Source organism: Saccostrea echinata, unplaced genomic scaffold (genome assembly GCF_033153115.1).
Source record: "Saccostrea echinata isolate AGI-Se365-2 ecotype Australia unplaced genomic scaffold, CSIRO_AGI_Sech_v1 ptg000064l, whole genome shotgun sequence".
Lineage (NCBI taxonomy): Eukaryota > Metazoa > Mollusca > Bivalvia > Ostreida > Ostreidae > Saccostrea > Saccostrea echinata.
Window position 1 is genome coordinate 911,874 of NW_026889813.1, and position 19,948 is coordinate 931,821.

Consider the following 19,948-nt stretch of genomic DNA (forward strand, 5'->3'; position numbering starts at 1 on the left):
GCTCTCCGGTAAATTCATTTATCAAAAATTAAAAATAATTTGTTGATGTTAATGTATAATTTTAGTCATTAAGCGGAGCTGCTTGTTTTTTTTTATTCATATACAAACCGATGAATGTATTGCAAGGCAAATTAAACAAAAATTATCAAAATCATTCTGTATTTCCGGTACAGCATCGTATCCATGCGACGTCATTATTTACGTTCCGGTTTTGAACCGATGAGAAGATAATCGTGTAAGGTATTGTTAAACAATGTTGATACCCAATCCTCTTGTGTTTAAAGAATTGGAATGCATTGTTAGACATTTGAGAAGGAGATGGCTTTACTTATGAATGTGACACGGTAAACAGAATATAGAGATGACACCAAGATGGACATTTAATGCAGTTTGTGTGATGGACTTGAACATTGAAAGTGATTTATTATTTTAGATTAAGGTATTTTTTCTAACGATCTCGCATATTTAGCGTTTGCATATACAGATGGAACAAACAGATATACAAGACCTTATAAGAATGGATAAGAATAATAACTTTTCCAATTATCAAATAATTATCAATATCATGAGATTATTACAGTGATTTATAAAATATTGTATTTCTGTTGGTTTCTTGTGCTATGTTATATACTCAAGCAAAGTTCAAGTTTCTTTGTTTTTACCCCTGAAACTTAATCCTCTCTTCACTCATTGGTATGAAACACAAACTTGTGTATGAATCTAATAAATCTGCCCCATTTCAGAAATCTGAAATAAAAGTGAAAAATGCCAGCAGCAAGTAGAAGCAATCCCTGGAGAATCCAACCAAAGCCAGTTCCTGTTCCTTATGGTAAAAATGCTAAGATTGCAGCAAGGAGCTTGGCAACTTACAAAACACAGGTTCCCTCTCCAAAAGAAGCCAGAGAAGAAAAGTACAGACGTCGTCAGTCTCAGCTAACTTCTCAGGGTTACTTTGCTGCTCCAAATGTGCCATACAAAGGATTGGGGGATCCTTTCTATTTGGATGAGCAGAGGATGATTCTTCATGCACTAGGACAGTGGGATAGTGTAAGTTTATGCTAATTGCACCCATGAATTATTTTTACCTCTGGTACCCATGCAATGACTTGTGCAAGAATGTGCATATCTGTAAGCTTCTTATATGTATTTTTTTTAAACAGTGCACTGAATCAAAATGTTAACTCAGTTACAAAGTAAAACCTACTCATATTCACTACATAAGTGGGAGATTTTCAATAGAAAGACTGCTACTGATTTTTTTATATAATATAAATTCAGTCAAATTCCTTGGTTAAAATTAAAAAAAACACAAACAAACAAAATCTATACTGTAGGACCATGGGTGATTGGCAGCTGGCTTAATATTTCAAACATTGTTTTTTTTTTCAACTATGATATATATACAGCCCTTACTATAAATTATCATAATCTGATCTTAAGCTGGATTCTAATTATCTGTCTTTAATATTAGATGACTTGATATTCAGTTGAGGAGCTTAAGAGAACTGGGAATTGATTTGTGTATCCTAGATTGAAAAAGCATCATGAAAAAAATCATACATGATCAAGCAGAATTTGAAAAATCAATGAATTGAAGAATAGCTATACGTTTCAGAAATTAAAAAAAAATCAATCAGTGTGATCTCTTTTTTATTTTCCACTCATTTTGAAATAGGGTAAAAGCTTAGCTAAAATAAATTTTATTTCTCAAACATTTGATACTTATGTATCAATAGGCTTTTTATTTTGCTCACAAGAGCAGTCAAAGCTTACTTTTCTGTCAATTGATCAAGATAACACACTTTCATTAGGTTTACTGGGCTATTTAAATTTGGCCATTTTATCATGTTTATTGCTTCAAAAGCTGGTAAAATTGAAAGATTGATAGAGTATTGTGCAGAATAAATCTCAATGGCTAGTGTTTAAGTTTGACAAATAAGATTTCTCCCTATATAGTTTTATTCTCTGTTTTGAAATTGTGTCAATAAATCTATAGTAAAAGGGGAAGGGAACACTTTAAACTTGTTTGTTCTTTTTATCAGCAATGCCATTGACAAGTACCAAGTATAGAGGCTATAAAAAAATTTATGAGGCATTACTTATAAGTGTATCTTTTTTAGCCTGTTGTGTCTACTCCACGAGAGAGTAATGTAAGCACTTTGTTTAACTTGCAAAAAATATTTATGTGCACAATGCAGTAGTATTTTACATTTCATTGTAGTATATTATTAAATACAAAAAGAAAAAAAAAACTTACTCGCCATGCATGTGCATGTTTTAGCATCGTCGGTAACCCACGGGTGATTCACATCGATTCTCTCTATTGAGGTAGCTTGTGGACTCAAAACCGTGGTTTGCGATGATGATGTTTTAGTAGTGCAATTTCAATGGCACATTTGATGCTGTTTATAAAGCACATGATATATTGATTTGGGTGATAGAAAAGGAAAAAAATTAAGCTTCAAATGATTAGGTGGAAAAGTGAATGCATTCAGAAAACATCAATGTAATTTTTTTTTTAACTTTTACATAAGAAAGTTCATGGTGTTAGAATTATGAAATTTGTTAATAAATATTTTTTTAGCAATTGGGAATTCAATGTTTTAACCACACATATTTCACCATTTTAGACTTTTAAAATTTTTTAGTCTATGTGTACTAGTATTTACAACCACAATTCATTATTTAATACATAAACTAAGAATTCAACATCAACATGATTTATTTATTGATTTTCTTTCATTTATGGGCCTCCTGTTTCATTTTAAATTTCAATAGATAATTCTTCCATGAAAATTGGGAAGAAAATGCATAGATTGTCATTGGGAATACAGCCCAAAATCAACTATAAAACAAGAAGAAATCTTGAACAAATATAGAAGTATCATTCTAAAGGCTTCAGGAAAATGGTTATTCTTAAGAAAACGATCATAATTGATTATTTAAATTGGAAGTAAGGTGTGCATGCATGATCTCAAACTAGGATAGTACTACAATTATTATACTGGTACTCCAGTTTTGTATAGAATGTATGTGAATTGCTACAAATTACGTTGAAGATGATTTGAATCAATATTTTTGTTAGGTATAATTTTATGTGGATGATACAACATTTTTATGAAGATTAAGACATGATTAGATTAGATTAGATTAGACATGATAAATTGATGTGATTTTCAATGTTTATTATTTGAGTGGACAGATGCAATTTAATCCTGTGAAGGTATTTTATGTGAGAGAATTTGTTAGTTATTAACCCTAGTTTCTTTGAAAATCTAATTCTAATATATGAAAAATGATAAGCATGAGAAAATGATTAATAAATCCTTTTTTAAATTATACATAAAATGCACTTGTAAATACCAGCATTTAATAATTAATACACACGACGTCAGGTTCAATTGGTTGCAGTCAAAGCTTAATTTTAAAAAAAATTCAACAAAACCGCTTGTCAATAAACTGTTTAATGGTAATCTCCTTAAATAATGAATATACACTTTACATTTAATCTTGACTCAGTTTAGTTATACATGTATTTGCTAACTGGATAATATCACATTTGCCAATTCTAACAATTCATTGAATACACAACAAGTATATATCTTAGCTGTAGGCAAGTATTAAAGCATGGGAATTTTTAACTTTTGCATGCGTAAGGGAAAGTCATTTAACAACCTACAATGCATTTAAAAACATTCATTTAATTTTTAAATATTTTACGTATTTGCATTCTAAAATTGATCTCATGTTCAATATAGATAACCATAAGAAATAATATGTGCTTTATGCTACAAGAGTTTAAATGTAAAGTTATCATGGTATTACTATTTATTATGTATAACTTCATAACTCCTATTTTTCGTCATGTTGTAATATAAATGATTATAAAAAAATAGAAGAATGAGTAAATTTTCATTATTTTTTGCATCTATTACTTCACAAACATATTAACCTCAAATTTAAATTGAAAAGAGGATAAACACACATGTGTGATTACAAGTGAGTGTTTTAAGATTTGTGTTAGAAATCAAGGTTTTCTTTTATGATCAATAGAAATTGACTTCCCATATGGGCCTTAAATTTGCCCATAGCTCAGATATCAGATAATTAGGCCATCCTTAAAAAATTGTTTGTTTGGAATTGCTGCCTGGGGGGTTTCAGACCCAGGAGGGAGGGAGGGAAATTATTTTTTCTTCAAAATTAAAGTTTAAAGTTTATGATAAAAATCTCAATAAGCAGCGAACACATTATTTTCTGCCTTTTGTAAAGGGTATCTCCCATCGACCAGGAACCCAGTTTTGCTTAGATCTGACACTTACTTTAAGCGATTGAGTGGCACATGTGCTAAAAGGCCAAGAATTGATTGAATAAAAAAAATCTTTTTATTTTTGGTCAATAATTTTTTTTCCAGAAGGGGTCATTTCAGTGAGGCAGGAGGCAATTCCAAACAAACAGTAATTTTATTTTGGCCTTATTAAATGAGCCATAGAACTTGCAAGTACATGGCCTGCAAGATATCTCTGTGATGCAGGTAAAAAAGTGAAAATCTCAAATTTTGTGAACCTTTTCTTCATTGTAATTGTATAATTACAGAAATATGATGAAGAGACTAGCAGTAGCAGTGATGAAGATGAATATGACATCTCAGCTGAACTCCAGCAACAAAAGAAACAGGTAACAATGCTATATCTATAGTGTCTGTATATGTCCACTCCACAGGGGATACTGTAAAGTGGGTATTTTTTGTCCAATTACTTGAGTACTGTAGATTCCTTATTTTACACGATTACCGGTACTTAATATCGTGATTTGGCTTGTAGTTGTTAAATCAGAAGAATATGAATTTGCATGTTGACTGTTCATCAATAGATTTTCTGTGTAATTATGCTATTTGAAAATAAAAGTGTGTGCTCTTATTTCATGTGCATATTTTAGAATTTACAGTATTTTGCAATTTAATAAAAATTATAAAAAATGAAATAATGAAATTTTGACTACTTCTTCCAAAAATCAAATTGCCAAAATGTTCAGGTTGCTAGGTTTCAGGTTGCTGTTATGGAGTATATTAATGTATCTAGTTAAAAACTGGTTTATTTCCTTATAAAATCTTGCTTATATATCTATACAACAGGTTTCAGCAGCTTCCTTTGTTCTCAGGAGGTCTAAAAAAGACATGAACACACTACAAAGGGAGGTCATCCATGGACGGTAAGCATTCTTGTAGGCCTCTAAGTAAGAGCATTTGTAAAAAAAATAAATGGAAATAATGAAGTTTTTGATAATTTAAATTAGCTTCATTTGGCTTTATTTGGGCAGCAGACCTACCATTATGGGAAAAAAATCTCAAATTTAGAATGTGTGATTTTTTTCTCAAATTTTACAATGAGTGCATTTTCAAGAGATATTTTTTCAGGAACATGATTCGAAATGTTAAGCTTGGACATGGATTATTTGATCTTATAAAATCGGAACAAGCTGCTAAGGTAAGCACTTATAGCCTCACTTTCATATTATTGTTGTTTTATAGCTCATTTGTCTTATGATTTAATGTCTGAGGGCTGCGTTCAAGATCGTAGTGGCTAACCTAGCAGCTAGGGGGTAGATACCTATCTCTATTGAAGGGAAAGCTAGCCTAGCCGCTAAGTGTTAAATTTCAGATATATCAATAAAAACTTATTTCTGGAACTTAAAGAATTTATTTCAAGCAAAAAAATATATATAAATTTACATTTGATTTGCTAAGATGTAGAAAATAATCCCCCATTTTGTTAAAATCTTGTGTGCTGCAAAGTGGTAACTAAGGAGACCATCTTGGACTTGGTATTTAGCATCAAATGTTTATGCTAGCTCTCTCCCTATGTAGTGGCTAGGCTAGCATTTTGTTCAAGATCATAGCTTTATGTAGAGGCTATGTAGCTGCTATGCTCTTGAATGCACCCCAGGACTTTTATCAGTAAAGATGTTTGTCCTATAATTCAATTTTTTTTCTTAGCAACAATCAGAAAATGAAATGAACAAAAAGAAGGCAGAGCAGATGAAAAGTGAGTGGCAACCCCCAAAACTGGATTCTTCCTCAGAGGAGTCAGAGGAGGAGTTTGAGGAAGATGTGGAGTTATCCAGGTGAGTAAAGAATGAGTGTGAATGAAATATTGCAGTTGGCTTACACTTTCCACAGAGTTATATTATTTACTTGATTTTTGTTTGTTGTGTGCATGGATTTACAAATTGAAGAAACAAGAGGAAATTTATCTAATCAGAATTTTTCTTTAAAAAAAAATTGGAGCTTCTATAAGAATATTGCAGAATTCGTGAGATTAAACAAGTGGATGTATCGTTAGATCTATTGTCCAATAAATAGTAACTGGCTGAGTGTAGTTAAATCAATTTGCTTCTCAATATTTGTGTGTAACTGGGGGATGTTTTATATTGCAAGATGATTCAAAAGACAGTTATCTACCTTATTTTACTGAGAAGTAATTGATGACACAATACAAATGTTTGCATTAAATGGTTGATCATCACAATAGTTTAGACTTTTTTAAGCATTTTAGTTACATTGTTTTCTTGTACTTTTTATTAAAATCTTATTATTTGCAATTTTTTTGTTTGCATGTAAGATATTTGATAAACAAGGCATTTTGCAGGGAGAGTGTTTAGATAATTTTAATGTTTATACTATAGTTTGTGACCATTTATTGGATTTTAGCCATAACTTTGAATGTATAGTGTAGTGAATGACTTTTTATGCAAATATTAATTTACTCTGCCGAGCCATTTTATAATCTCTCAGTACTAGTCATTTTAAATTGTTGTATGAGTTGTTTGCAAAAGAATCACTGTTGTTTGAGGTGCTTCTGACTATCGTAGTAAAAACTGGCCAAAATCATCAACTGTATGAAAATGAAAAGAAAAAAGACAAGTTCGTAGTATTCATTCTAAATGAAGTTTTGGAATTTTAGTTGTAATTCTGATTATAGAGACATTCAGTTTTATCCATTTACCTGATAAAAGAAATTTTCAATCAAGAAAAAAATTATTTTCAAGGAAAAAAATACTATGCCAGATATATACACACATAAATTAGCCTCATTTAGAGGTTATATATAGTCTAGCCTTGTTATCTGCAACTAATTGGAACTTAGAAAAAGAAACCAACAAAAAAAAAAGCTGAGAAATCCAAGGTTCAAGAAATCAAAGTTTAGAATCAATTTCATATTATTTGCATTACAGACTCACTTAAGGTATTCGGTTCCTTTTAGGACCTAATTTTCTAACCATAAATATCCATCATATATAAAATACTCTGATATTAATATGAAACATTTTAGAATAGAAAAGGATTTACCAAAAGATTTTTTTTTTCAAAAATATATTTACCCAAGCAGTAATTATCAATAAATATTACATGGCGGTCTACTGGAACATCAAATTTTTGGAAATAGAGATTTAAATACTTCGAATATCAATAAATGCTGTGGTGGAAAGATGAATTTAATCATTGGAAATAGAATAACAGTTAAAAAAAATTTTTCACCCAATAATTTATTAGAATTAATTTTTATTGATGAAAAGCAAATGGGAATAGCTATTCAAAGACAGGATAAGGTGATTAAGTAGGATGTGTTCTCTTCTTACATACTAATACTAATATATGGGAATTAAGTCTAAATATACTGAGTATTTAACCCCTACATATCTGTAATGCATTCAGTTTTATTGAATTTGAGGCTGTTAGGGGTCAAATACCTCAAAACATTTCTCTGGTATAATTGTTTGAGAAATGAAGTTCACTGATATTTAGAATTAAAAAAAAGATATAAGACACAAGAATTTTTGGCCAGTATTTCTACTTCTTTGCTTAACACAAGAGATTTGATCGTTCAATTTTTCTGAATATTTGTCTTTACAATTAGCTTCATGAAACACACAGAGATTAGAGAACTGACAGACGAGGAGGATCAAAAGTCTGACCCTGAATCCCCTGACCCCCGGGGAAGGGTGTCCTTCCATCGGTAAAGTTCATGTCCAGCTCTTGGTGACAGATCTGAAATTTTTAATTTTGAATCATCCATCTTACATTAGTTGTGCAATGGGAATATGAGTTTTCTCTTGCTTGCTAGAACTTAATTGTGTTTTCCATTACATACATTTTTCTTTTATCATTTTGATACAACTTTATATCATCATCGTTAATTAAATAGATATATGATGTGCATGTAAATATATTTAAATATACCATTTTTTGGTTACATAAGACATTGTAATTTATAATTTCAAATTTGTAATTGTGTAATAAGTATGAATGATTAAAATCCAAGTTAAGAATTCACTTATCACCAAATACTCGGTAAACATATATAAAAGTACTGAATGAAGATAGTCTTATATGCAGAACTTTTACTTGATAAGTATATATGTAACAGTGCTTTTGTTTATCTTAGTCATAGGGAGGAGGATGAGGATACTGACTTGGGAATTTCTCGTTCTCTTGCTACCACCCCCAGATCTCCCGGAAGGAGGAAAAAAATCAAGGCTCCTCGTCCATATACCCCCCAACACACTAATATCATGGAAACCAAAGAAAACATAGCAAAGTAATTATTGCCAATTGATGTAAAACTGACTTAATTTGGGTGTTATAAAAGTTAAAAATTTTGAAAAAGTTATTTAACAACATCAAATTTATTTCCATGCAGTGATGTCATTACAGTTAAAGTATTTAACCACTATATGTTCATGTATTTCTAAATGTATTCAAATTTGGAGGTATTGTTAGCAAAAACAAAACATTAAGTCATAAAGCTTTGGGCCATCCACTGAAATTGTCTTGTTATTAGGATTTTTATTTGATAAATGTTTCAGAGATGCATTTTTTCGGCAACTTTGTGCTTTGCATTGGCTTCTGGAGGCAATGGCTCTACATGCCAGAACAGGGGGAGATAACTCTATCACTATGTCTCCCATTACATCTAGCTGGAAGTTAAAGTAAGTCATTATATTCATCCTATTAAGATATCTTATAAATTATTTGTGTACTTTGTCATTAAGGATTTCTGAATGTAGCATATCAAAGAAAATTTAGAACCATTACATATAAATTGTTATAACAAATGATTTACATGTATTTGATTAATTCTTTTTAATTTATAGTGAAATTGGAGGCACCAAAACTTTTCCAAGAGAACATGAGGGAATGACATGGAAAGAATTGGTCAACCTGGAAATATCACCCAAAGTACCAGTAAGTCATTTAGATAGCATTAAGGTATTACAAAGATGTGAATGATTATTGAAAGTTGTTGGAACTCTTAATACAAATGCGACATGCTTTAGAGTAAATCTTTGTGTACAGAATCTAAAATTTTAGTCATTATTGTCACAGCATTTCATGATATCCTTGCACAAATTAGAACAAAAATTGTTCACACTGTTACTGTAAACATCCTGTACTTATTTCAGGGGTAATCATATTTAAGTGTCTTTTTCTTGTTCCATAAAAATCAGAAAGATGCACAATGATCAAATTAATTATCAATACACATTGTTATATCAGATCATTAATTTCAATTGTTTGTATACCTATAGACCATCAAGAGGAAAAGCACAAGAGTAACAAACATGAAAAGGCAGCCAGGAAGCCACCGAAATAGTGTGTTCTCGAACTTTCTGGGAATGGCTAATGTATCAGGGTCAACTAACCTACGAGTTAGCAGTTCCCTAGACAACAGTGTGGATGAGAGTATGGGATCCACGTCTAAAGTGGATGGTAAAGAAAAGGAGGAAGAGGATGATGGGAAATATGTCAGTAAGTGCCTTAATTAATACTTGTATTTCATTGGTCTCTTAAAAAAACCCATCATCCACTTGCTACACTTAAAATACCACTTGTGGTATCATATTACATTTCCAAAGGATCCTTTTCACCTTTTGAAATACAACCCATCCACTCTTCAAGATATTATGAAATCATTTGCTTGATAACATATTTGTTTTCTTGTTTTTTTTAGGTATATTTAAATATCTAAATGAAGACATCTCCACCAAACTGTATGAGGATGATGAAACTCAGGAACCTGTTCACCCTGTCAAAATCAGGAAGGAACGCAAAAAAGAGAAAAGGTATCATCATCATCCTCACAGAGTTTCATTTCCCACAAACAAGAATACTGGACACAGATTATCTTAATATAATGCCTGTAAACATTAAATGATTCTATTTACAGAGGTAAAGACGGAGAACATTCTCCAAAGAAATCACCAAGAAAGTCAGCTGACCCAGGGGTAAGTCGTGAGAAAAACAAATATGTAAAAAAAAAAACTCTTAAGGAGGTTGGATCCTGCCATCAAAAGTAATGAGAATTTTTTATCAAGTATATTTTTAGAATTTATACACATAGCTTAATCAAAAATCAAAACAAAAAATGGGGGTCAATGCGCTTCTTTTGGTGCTACAGAGCATTTAGTTTGACCTTTTTGCACTGTAAAAACGTCTTACACATAAATCAATTTTCAAAGTTTTTCCTCCAATATTTTTTATTCAAATAAATATTGAGAAGAAACACAGTCTTATTTCATCTTGAATAGACACATTAAAATTTGTGACAACGAAAAAAATTTTCAAATTACTCCGCATGTTCAATTATTTGACCTTTTTGCACTCAAAAAATTCATTTTTCTGGCATCAACAATTTAACAAGCAAAAAAATCATTTGAAAGTAATGCCATTTTACTGAAATTAAGAAGAATGGTTAAAAGTATCTTATATATTCAGAAAAGAAAATTAAAAGTGGAGGTCTGTGTTGTTAATTTTTAGATATTACTAAAATAGTGGCAAATTTAAGCTTAAATTAGGGCTTTTTTTTCCCTTGATTTTCACAATATCTTTACTTTATTTGTCCAATATGATGATAGAATTCATGACAGTTTATTAAATATATAATTTAGGACCAGTATAAAACAGTTCACTGCACAAAATAATTCTGTGTGCAGACTGCATGTAAAAATAGGAATCCAAACTTAACATACTTTAAATACTTGTTAAAAAAAAAAAAGATCATTTTCTTCTAAAAAACCTTCCGCCACAAAATATAGTTCCTCACTTAATGCTATTGGTATGGAATTTAATCATGGAGTTTAAACTGAATATAGTTGAATTGGCATTGTAGAATCCAAATTTATTGTAAGAATTAAAATATCATGCAGAATTTTTTAAATATAGGTTAAGATAAAAATCTGCTCAAAAGCTCAGGAGCGAACCTCGTTAACTTGTACACTTGCATTTATGCATTTTCAATATACTACTATTTTTTAGCCAACTGAGTTATACCAACAGATTGAAATCTAGTGTTTTATCTTTAAAGGGTGAACGTGGGAGATCTGCTGAGAGAGGACGCTCAGCAAGTAATCAGCGTGAGTCATCTCGATCAAATCGAGCCGACTCTGCTGTGATACGCCCCAAAAGGTGTTGTAGAGGCTGTTTAAAACATTATTATCGTAAGGTTAAATTTTCAAGTTTTTAAAATGAAACAATTCAGTCAGAGTAAATGATTGTTTTGATTTCAGTTCTCCACAGCTGGTTGAGTTTCAGAACAACAGGGCCAGCTGTAAATACCAGAATGTTGTCAATGAGATGCACCAGAAATTTCAGGAGAGGAAGGAGGATGCAGCCTTACAACTTCACGAACAGCTAGAGCAGTTAGAAAAGTGTGTACACTTAGAGATTAGAACAGTTAGAAAAGTATGTACACTTAGAGATTAGAACAGTTAGAAAAGTATGTACACTTAGAGCTAGTACAGTTAGAAAAGTATGTACACTTAGAGATTAGAACAGTTAGAAAAGTAGGCACACTTAGAGTTTAGAACAGTTAGAAAAGTAGGCACACTTAGAGTTTAGAAAAGTATGTACACTTAGAGATTAGAACAGTTAGAAAAGTATGTACACTTAGAGATTAGAGCAGTTAGAAAAGTATGTACACTTAGAGATTAGAACAGTTAGAAAAGTAGGCACACTTAGGGATTAGAACAGTTTGATTTTATTAAGTTAATACTTATATTTCTTGACATATATTGTTTTCTAATTACAGACAAAGATTTGCAGTTTGTCAGAACAAGTTTCTGGCTATTAACTCCCAGCTGAAGGGTAGCAGCTTCCACAGAGCAGTGCAAGAAATGAGAGACAGGAGCAACCGAATGTTCACCCGACCAAATCAAGAGCTGCTTAAAAAGAAACAAGAAGAGGGATCAAAGGGAAATTGGTAAGAAGGACTGTCTTTTATTTCACTGAAGCATGGTGTGTGTGCAGCATCCAATATGGGTATCCTGGTCACTGCACCAAAATTATTTCTAGTCTTTATTGTTACCAGCTTAATTTCCTTACCAGTAGAGTATTTATTCATCATGCTTTGCCACAAATAGTGATCAAAGCATACTGCTCATTTAAACAACATATATAAAATTTTAATTGGTTTTAGAAAAAATTCATTGACCAAATTTAACTACTATTTTATAATAGAAGGTTATTTATATGTTGATATGTTTAATTTTACAGGTATGCAGATCTTGTAGCCAATTCTCCTGACGAAATTAAGGATGAATGGTACTACAAAGTGATAATGAAGAAATTGGCCAGATATGGACTGGTAAGATACATCTCTAGTATACTTGTGATATGATTTGAGATTTGTTAACCATTGGCTTAATTATGATATCTTGGGGGGGGGGGGGGGGGGGGGTCACAAGAAAAATACATATAAGGCAAAAAGAGTTTTCATCAAGGAATTTGCAGGCCTCTCTCTGTTTGGGTTCCACTGTATAAACAATGCATGTTTATGATTGTTTTTCAGCTTAATGGTTAACAAGTTTCTGGAATGTAAAATTAACTGCTAGAGAAGAAATGGCTATTTCATAAATTTTTAATGCTCCTCTTTTGGTTCTGGTGTACCCTTTTAATAACTATCAAAGTAACCATGGCATGATTGATGTATGTTACTAATGCATTAACTTTAAACAATAAAATAAAAATGAGTTTAAGTTTTTGGCCATATGGAATGTAAAGAGTTGCCATTGCTAATTTCTGTTCATTTTTTGTTTACATCCTTTGTATCCATGCCAAATCTTTGAAATGGAGACCCTCATTCTTTATTACGATTCTTAAACAAAGGTCAATTTCAAGTTCAAGGTCATTGATTTACATTATACAATTTATGAATGTATATGGATCACAAAAGGTTTCATGAGGATATTACAGTTGTTATTTTGTACTAGTAAGTTCATTGTCCACAAACAGTCAACAAATGTGTTACTTTATAACAATGTAATAAATGTAATTAAAATACCTAACATACACATTTTATTTCACAATATCATTAATGTATGAATATTAATGGAAATCTGCATTTTCTCGAATAACAGTAATATATATTTTATATACAAGCTATTAAGTTAGAATAAACAAAGTCAATGTTTGTTCCTCATTTACATTACTTCAAGCTTTTTGTTGCAAAGATGGAGCCTTTGCACATACAAGTGCCAATTTGCAAGACATAGATCATTGCTAGTACACAGTGCTATGGCTAGTTATGGAATAAATTCATAATTTTTTCATTGCATTTATATTGATAGATGTCAAATCCAAGTCAAGTATGGAAAAAAGTGACAATAATGAGAGTAAGTTCCCTTGACTGTGACCTCTTTTTATGATGTCACCACGTGTTTTGCTTAGAAACTAAGTACGGTTGCACCCCAATTGCTGATTTTGTGAAAATTAGAGGATATTCGAGCACAGGCCTATATTCTATTTTTACCACAGTAGTTTTTGACATAGAAAAATTTGCATGTAGATATTTAATGTCTGTTGGATGTACTTTTCAGAAATCAGATTTCACCTTTTGTACTGGAGTGATATTTAGCTTAAAGCACCCTCATGCTTCTAAATTTATTTGTTTTCCATTCAGATCCAATCTGTTTGTGAACCTGTGTAGGAGATTTTTGCTAGTTTGTTTGATGTTTATTTTTCAGGTTCATTAATTCATGATAGTGAGGAATTACTTTGAGTTATATCCCTTTTCCCAAACATTTTATGTATTTAAACATTTATTTTTATGTGACACCATTTAGCTTCAGAGGGGTTTGACTACTCGCCGAAACACGGTATCAGTTATTGTTTTTTTTTTGTACATAACACACATTTATGTTTGGTCACTGTAATATTATCACAGCCCCGTGGTCTAGACCAAAGACGTGCTACCATTATACAGGTAATGACAGAGAATAGCACTTTGAACAATAGTTTCTTCTTTGATTTCAATCATTCTTTAATAATTAACAGTATTTTTCATTTTCTAGATCAGTTAGTTCTAGTTCTTAGTTTCCTGATTTTGGATCCTTGTACAATTATCAACGAATTCCCAACTCAAATAACATTAGCAAAATACATAATTTAAGAATTAATTGATTTGGCAATTCTACACAATAGTTCAAGTGCTATTCTCTAGATGGTAAATCTTTTGCATGATCTTCACTTGTTTCCATCAAAATTAGCTAATATATGTACTGCTTGCTCCATTTCACTGAAGCCATTTATAAAATAAGATGTTGAAGTTGACATGTTCACTTAAAACACATTTTTGAGATGATTGTATTCAATGATTTCAACTCAAATTAACTAATTAGAGCATATAGTAATTGACATATCTGTCTGTCTGCCTGTCTGGCTCCAGGATATCTTCAACCAATTTTAATTTCAAAATCTTTGAATATTATTGTGTCTAATTCTGTATCTTGTAATTATTATCATAATTATGTTTTAAAATATGAGTGATGAGATTCGGCATCATTGTGTAGCTGGTGCTTGGATTGGCATATGTCACCATTCGGGCAGATTGAGTGTTTCTCGCATATGCGTTTATTTTGTTTATTCATTTTTTATCATTTTTTTTTTACTTTAAACAATTTAGTTATGTTCATTCAAAATATATATAATATAATCATACAAGTCAGATATCTTTAGATTTAGGAATATACAGCTTTACAGACTAACATTTTTCTTTCATTAAAACTAATACTGAACTCCAGAGATATACATGTAGGTAAAAGAAAAATATACATCCAGACATTTCTTAGAATCATTAGACTCTTTGACTTTCAGAGGACAGTTACATGTACTCCAGAGTACATTGGATTGTAAGTTATTCTGTTATGAAAACCAGTATTGTTAGAAGTAGGAAATTCACCTGTCCCTTATAGTATATTCTACATAGATACATGTATGTAAGACCAATTTATCCTAGCTTGGACATATTAAAATCTCTTAAACTTGGTGACCCTTTTTGTACATTTGCATGATAACTATGAAATACATCTATTTTATGTAAAACAAAAAATTTCCCAACCAAACTTTTCACTGATCAGCGACCAACAGTTGGTCAAAGAAATTTACGTGCTTATTTCAACTATAAGTTTATTAACATGGAATTATACGTTTATGATGAATAATTTTGTACTTTTCTTTATTGTCAACTAAAATTACATTTTATTGTTATGTACCATTATATTTTATACTAACATTATAATATCATTACTACTAGAATTGCAGAAAATAAAAATTTATCACTTAAAATTGAATGTAGGTTCTTGTATTCATATATGAGATCAGGATTTATTTTTTATTCTGTCAGATTGAGGGAGCTGGTCAACAATTGAGCAAGAGAACATTCTTTAAAGTGCTAGAGAGACTGCGTGAGTGGGAGATCTGTAGCCCCGACATCTGTGCTGCCATAGAATTCTGTCGAGAGAAAATCGTGGAGATGAGTGTAGAGGACTTTGAGGAATGGTTCTCTCAGCAATTTCCCAAGATCCAGCGTCCACAGACGGCACCAGTGGGGAAGAAAAAGAACAGAGAGGGGGATAATCTACAAGTAGCCCTCAAGGAGCGCTTCCCCAGCGCCTATACAAACCGTGCCAAAAGTGGATTTCAGCCCCGAGGACAGAGAAGTAAGAGCGGCTATGCCTCTTTTGGGCGGCCATTATCCACATCCACTACTGTAACTGTGGCCAACCCTGGGGTTATAGTCAGACCTATGTCTATGAGATAGGCTGAACTATCTATCTGCCAAACAGAACATATCTCTCAGTTTTTCATAGCTTTATAACAAGTACTTTTTGAACATAGCTTTAAAGAAATGGTAGGGTAGCCATTTCTTTGACTATAATTGGAATCTTATCTGTGTCTGCTATTGTTTTTTATATATATATATATATTTATTGATGTCTTAAATTACCACACATCTGTGATAGTGTCATTTAACTGTGATTCTAGCTTCATGACATTTTGCTCAATTCTGCTTCCTGAGATCGCATTTTAAATATGGTTGTGATATCTATCAGCATTCCTACATGTAATGCCGTTCTATACAACAGCTTTACATAATTTACAATTGTATTCTGATAATACTTTTTATCAACTTATATGCTTTTTTGCATTGTCTCTAAGCTTTAAAGATGACAGGAAAATTGAAATGTTATCGAATTAATGTTGTTATTGATTTGTCTTTGACAAATTTATCCTGCACTGTCTCATTATTTTAAATCTCGGTAACATATAGATGTCTTACAGGGTAATTATAAAGTAAACTGTGTCCAAAATGGGGCATGTATAAAATTCTTCCATTTTGTGCTTATTTTCAAAAAGGAAATGTACCAGCTTTAATAACGAAATATATACAAATGCATGGGAATTTTGTATTAAATGCTGAAAATTATTCTTAGATGTAACTATGTTCAATATTGTTATTTAATTTTAAGTTTTTCAGACATATTAATAATGTTGTAAATGTAAGCGGTATTTGTTAGTTAATTGGTAGATCGAGGAACATATAACATGATGCTTCCTTTTGTCTTGCAGCCTAGATTTAGAAAGAGACAGGTAATTTTTAAGTGTGTTGGAAGTTATACACATGTATTTGGATCTGAACACTAGTGTGGCTCGTGTGTCTAGAGAGTGTGACACAGAATATGCTTAAATATTACATTGTTTACATCACAACTGAATCATTAACACACATGTAATTTATGTTCACATGGGACAAAACACTATCATTATAGAATTTATGGAAAGAAAATCTCTTTTTCTGAATCTTTTTTGCATCTCAGGGCAATTTTTTTCAGAGAATTCAAAAGTTTGATAAACTCACATATTGAGTATCTGTTTCTCACAATAAAATAAAAAAAAAGTTTTTTTTCATAGTATCTTTATTTAATAAGTATAAGTATTGATCAAAAAGTAGAAAAATGACACTGTATAATTATAGAGATATTTTCGTCTGAGATGTAGCCTGAACTCAAAGTGTTTTTAATGTCTTATTTAAAATACACAATGTTCTGAATACATGGATTTAAATTTGACATTGACTAAGCTGATGTAAATCGGACAGTGACCTTAAGGCATCAGGGGTAATGTACTGAAAATCTAAAGGATATTCACCGACATGAATTTAATGAGGATTTCAACAATATACCAGTAATTCACAATTTCACTCAGCCACTAAAAAAGTGTATATAGCAAAGCTAAGTAAGTGCTTCAGACAGTACTTCTGTTCATTGCATTTTACAAGTATGTATTTTAGATGTGTTGAAATGCATGATGATTTTACTCTTCTCCCTTGTTTAAGTTCAACTATTTTATCATTTTAGTCTTAAAGTTTTTAATATCTAGTATATAGATGTGTAGCACTACATGTCCCCCCCCCCCCCCCCCAGAAAAAAGGGTTCTTTTACTGGAGAATTAGATAAAGAATTGCCACTTATGTATTGATGTGAAACACATGATTACACAGCTCATACACAGATATTGAATGTGGAAAGTAGTGTGTTAAATGTAGAAATACCTCTGTTCAATTATAAAATCACCCTGTCAAAATTATAGATTTGTGATAACTAATTCATTAATTTTGCTAGCACCATTTGTTTAAACACAGTTGCATGTACCAGTATCTGATCTGCAACTTCATCATTCCATTTTTTTTTTTAAAATGTAAAGTAGACAATTAAGAAACCCTTTTCTTTGCTTCCCAAAGTTTGCTCAACCTTGAGAATCTCAAAGAAATAATTCTTCAATAATATTTTTTTTATATTATTATTATGGTATAAATTTTATGCAATTAAGTTTCTATAATACAGTCAATGAATTTTCATTGAAATTTATTTGCTCTTTGCAATGGATGAATTTAAGTTTCAGTCTGACAAAAATTGCATAAATTAATATGTAAGATTTTAAAGTGGTATATTTTTTTAAATATCATATTTTTAGGTTTAATTCAATTCTTTTAATGAAATACACATGAAGCACTTTTCCTCTGTGGATAGTATGAATTATTTTAGGTCTTCATTTTGGAGTAAGAAATCCCTAATTTTTTTTAAAATTATTTATTTATTTTTTAAAGTTATCACAGAAATGTTAATTTCTGTCTTCTTTACCTCTACCTCTAGGTTTCTCCCAAGTCCTGACAACGGTGCCACTTAAAGGTCCTACACAATGATATGTGTCAAATGCCTTGTTTGATAGTCATGTTTGAAAAAAAACTGTTCTTGATAATCTGTCATAGCTATCTTATATTAAATGCTTACAAATTTCTTGAATAGGTAGAAAATATAAGTTGTTTCAACAGTATTTTGTGAATTGATTTTTAACTATTTACACATTTACTTAATTCCACCATGTGTGTAGGAATACAGTCTTGGTATATTGTATGCTTTCATTAAAATAATTAAAAGTTGACCAAACCAATGATATGTTTTTGTAAAAATTACCATGACCATATTTTATGTTTGTGTTTAAAGATTTTATTTAATCAGGGAGTGCAGGCCAAGATAAATGTTCTTTAATTCTGCCATGTGAATGTTAAAACACTAGTATTTATATTAGCTAGTGTTTCTTTTATTCTAAGATATTGTTCATGCTGGTTGGAAAGGAGTTTTACATACAATTGTATGTTGAGAAATAAAGTTGTTGAAATATTTGTTCTTTGTGCAGTAGTTGTCTTTATAAAAACAAGAGGCCCAAGGGCATTGAATCGCTCTTCTGATAAACAGTACAACTTATCACTTCTATTTGAAGCCTCTAAGTATCCTGTATATTTAGATAAAGCCTTGAAATTCCAAAGGTAGGTCATCATGACCTACATTTTAGATGAAACACTTTGAGAACCCAAGATGTTTCTAAGCCAATTAGTACCTGGGAGTAGGTCATGGTGACCTACTTATCACTTGTCATTCTCTGAGGACCCATCAACTGACAAAATTTGGTGATTCGAAGCCAATAAGTACCTAAAAATATTTAAATAAAGCAATAAAATTTCAAAAGTTGGTCACGGTGACCTACTTTTTAGTTGTCATACTCTGAGGACCCAAGATGCATCAACTGACAAAGTTTGATGATTCTAGGCCAATTAGTACCTTAAATAATTAATTAAAGCCATAAATTTTCAAAATTAGGTCATGGTGACCTACTTTTCAGTCGACCTACTCCGAAGACTCAAGATGCATCAACTGACAAAGTTTGATGATTCTAAGCCAATTATTACCCAACTATTTAATTATAGTCATATAAATTAAAAAGTAGGTCATGGTGACCTACTTTTCAGTCGACCTACTCCGAGGACCCAAGATACATCAACTGACAAATTTTGATGATTCTAAGCCAAATAGTGCCCAATACAGCCATAAAATTCAAATAGTAGGTCAAGGTGACCTACTTTTTAGTCAACATACTCCAAGGACCCAAGATACATCAATGACAAAGTTTGATGATCATAGGCCTTAAATTGTTCAAAGTATGCCTCTAAATCATTTTCAAAAAGAATGTCCGCAAAATTTCAAAAGTAGGTCACTGTGACCTACTTTTGAGTCGACATGATATGAGGTCCTTAGATGCATCAGCTGACAAGATTTGATA

The 19,948-nt window shown here is 31.2% G+C and overlaps 1 protein-coding gene across 4 annotated transcripts; it reads left to right on the forward strand.

Moving 5' to 3' along the window:
* Positions 1-172: 172 nt before the first annotated feature.
* LOC133175825 (coiled-coil domain-containing protein 60-like) lies at positions 173-19,013 on the forward strand. Of its 4 annotated transcripts, XM_061310952.1 has the most exons (20): positions 173-439; positions 744-1,047; positions 4,594-4,674; positions 5,132-5,208; positions 5,414-5,483; positions 5,993-6,120; positions 7,914-8,012; positions 8,442-8,594; positions 8,863-8,985; positions 9,151-9,241; positions 9,586-9,805; positions 10,008-10,119; positions 10,224-10,281; positions 11,361-11,461; positions 11,563-11,703; positions 12,084-12,254; positions 12,548-12,638; positions 15,675-15,990; positions 16,901-16,921; positions 18,484-18,539. In XM_061310952.1, the coding sequence occupies exons 2-19, from the start codon at positions 766-768 to the stop codon at positions 16,903-16,905; spliced, it is 2,319 nt and encodes a 772-aa protein (XP_061166936.1). In that variant the 5' UTR covers positions 173-439; positions 744-765; the 3' UTR covers positions 16,906-16,921; positions 18,484-18,539. The 4 variants fall into 4 exon arrangements, with proteins under 4 accessions (XP_061166936.1, XP_061166935.1, XP_061166934.1 ...); XM_061310951.1 differs by lacking the exon at positions 16,901-16,921 and having other exon boundaries at positions 18,484-19,013; XM_061310950.1 differs by lacking the exons at positions 16,901-16,921; positions 18,484-18,539 and having other exon boundaries at positions 15,675-16,877.
* The last annotated feature ends 935 nt before the right edge of the window (positions 19,014-19,948 follow it).

Coding starts and splice junctions, on each gene's coding strand:
- LOC133175825 (XM_061310950.1), top strand. CDS start 766: ATGCCAGCAGCAAGTAGAAGCAATCCCTGGAGAATCCAACCAAAGCCA. Junction 8,595..8,862: donor ACCAAAGAAAACATAGCAAA/GTAATTATTGCC, acceptor TAAATGTTTCAG/AGATGCATTTTTTCGGCAAC. Junction 11,704..12,083: donor CAGCTAGAGCAGTTAGAAAA/GTGTGTACACTT, acceptor TTCTAATTACAG/ACAAAGATTTGCAGTTTGTC.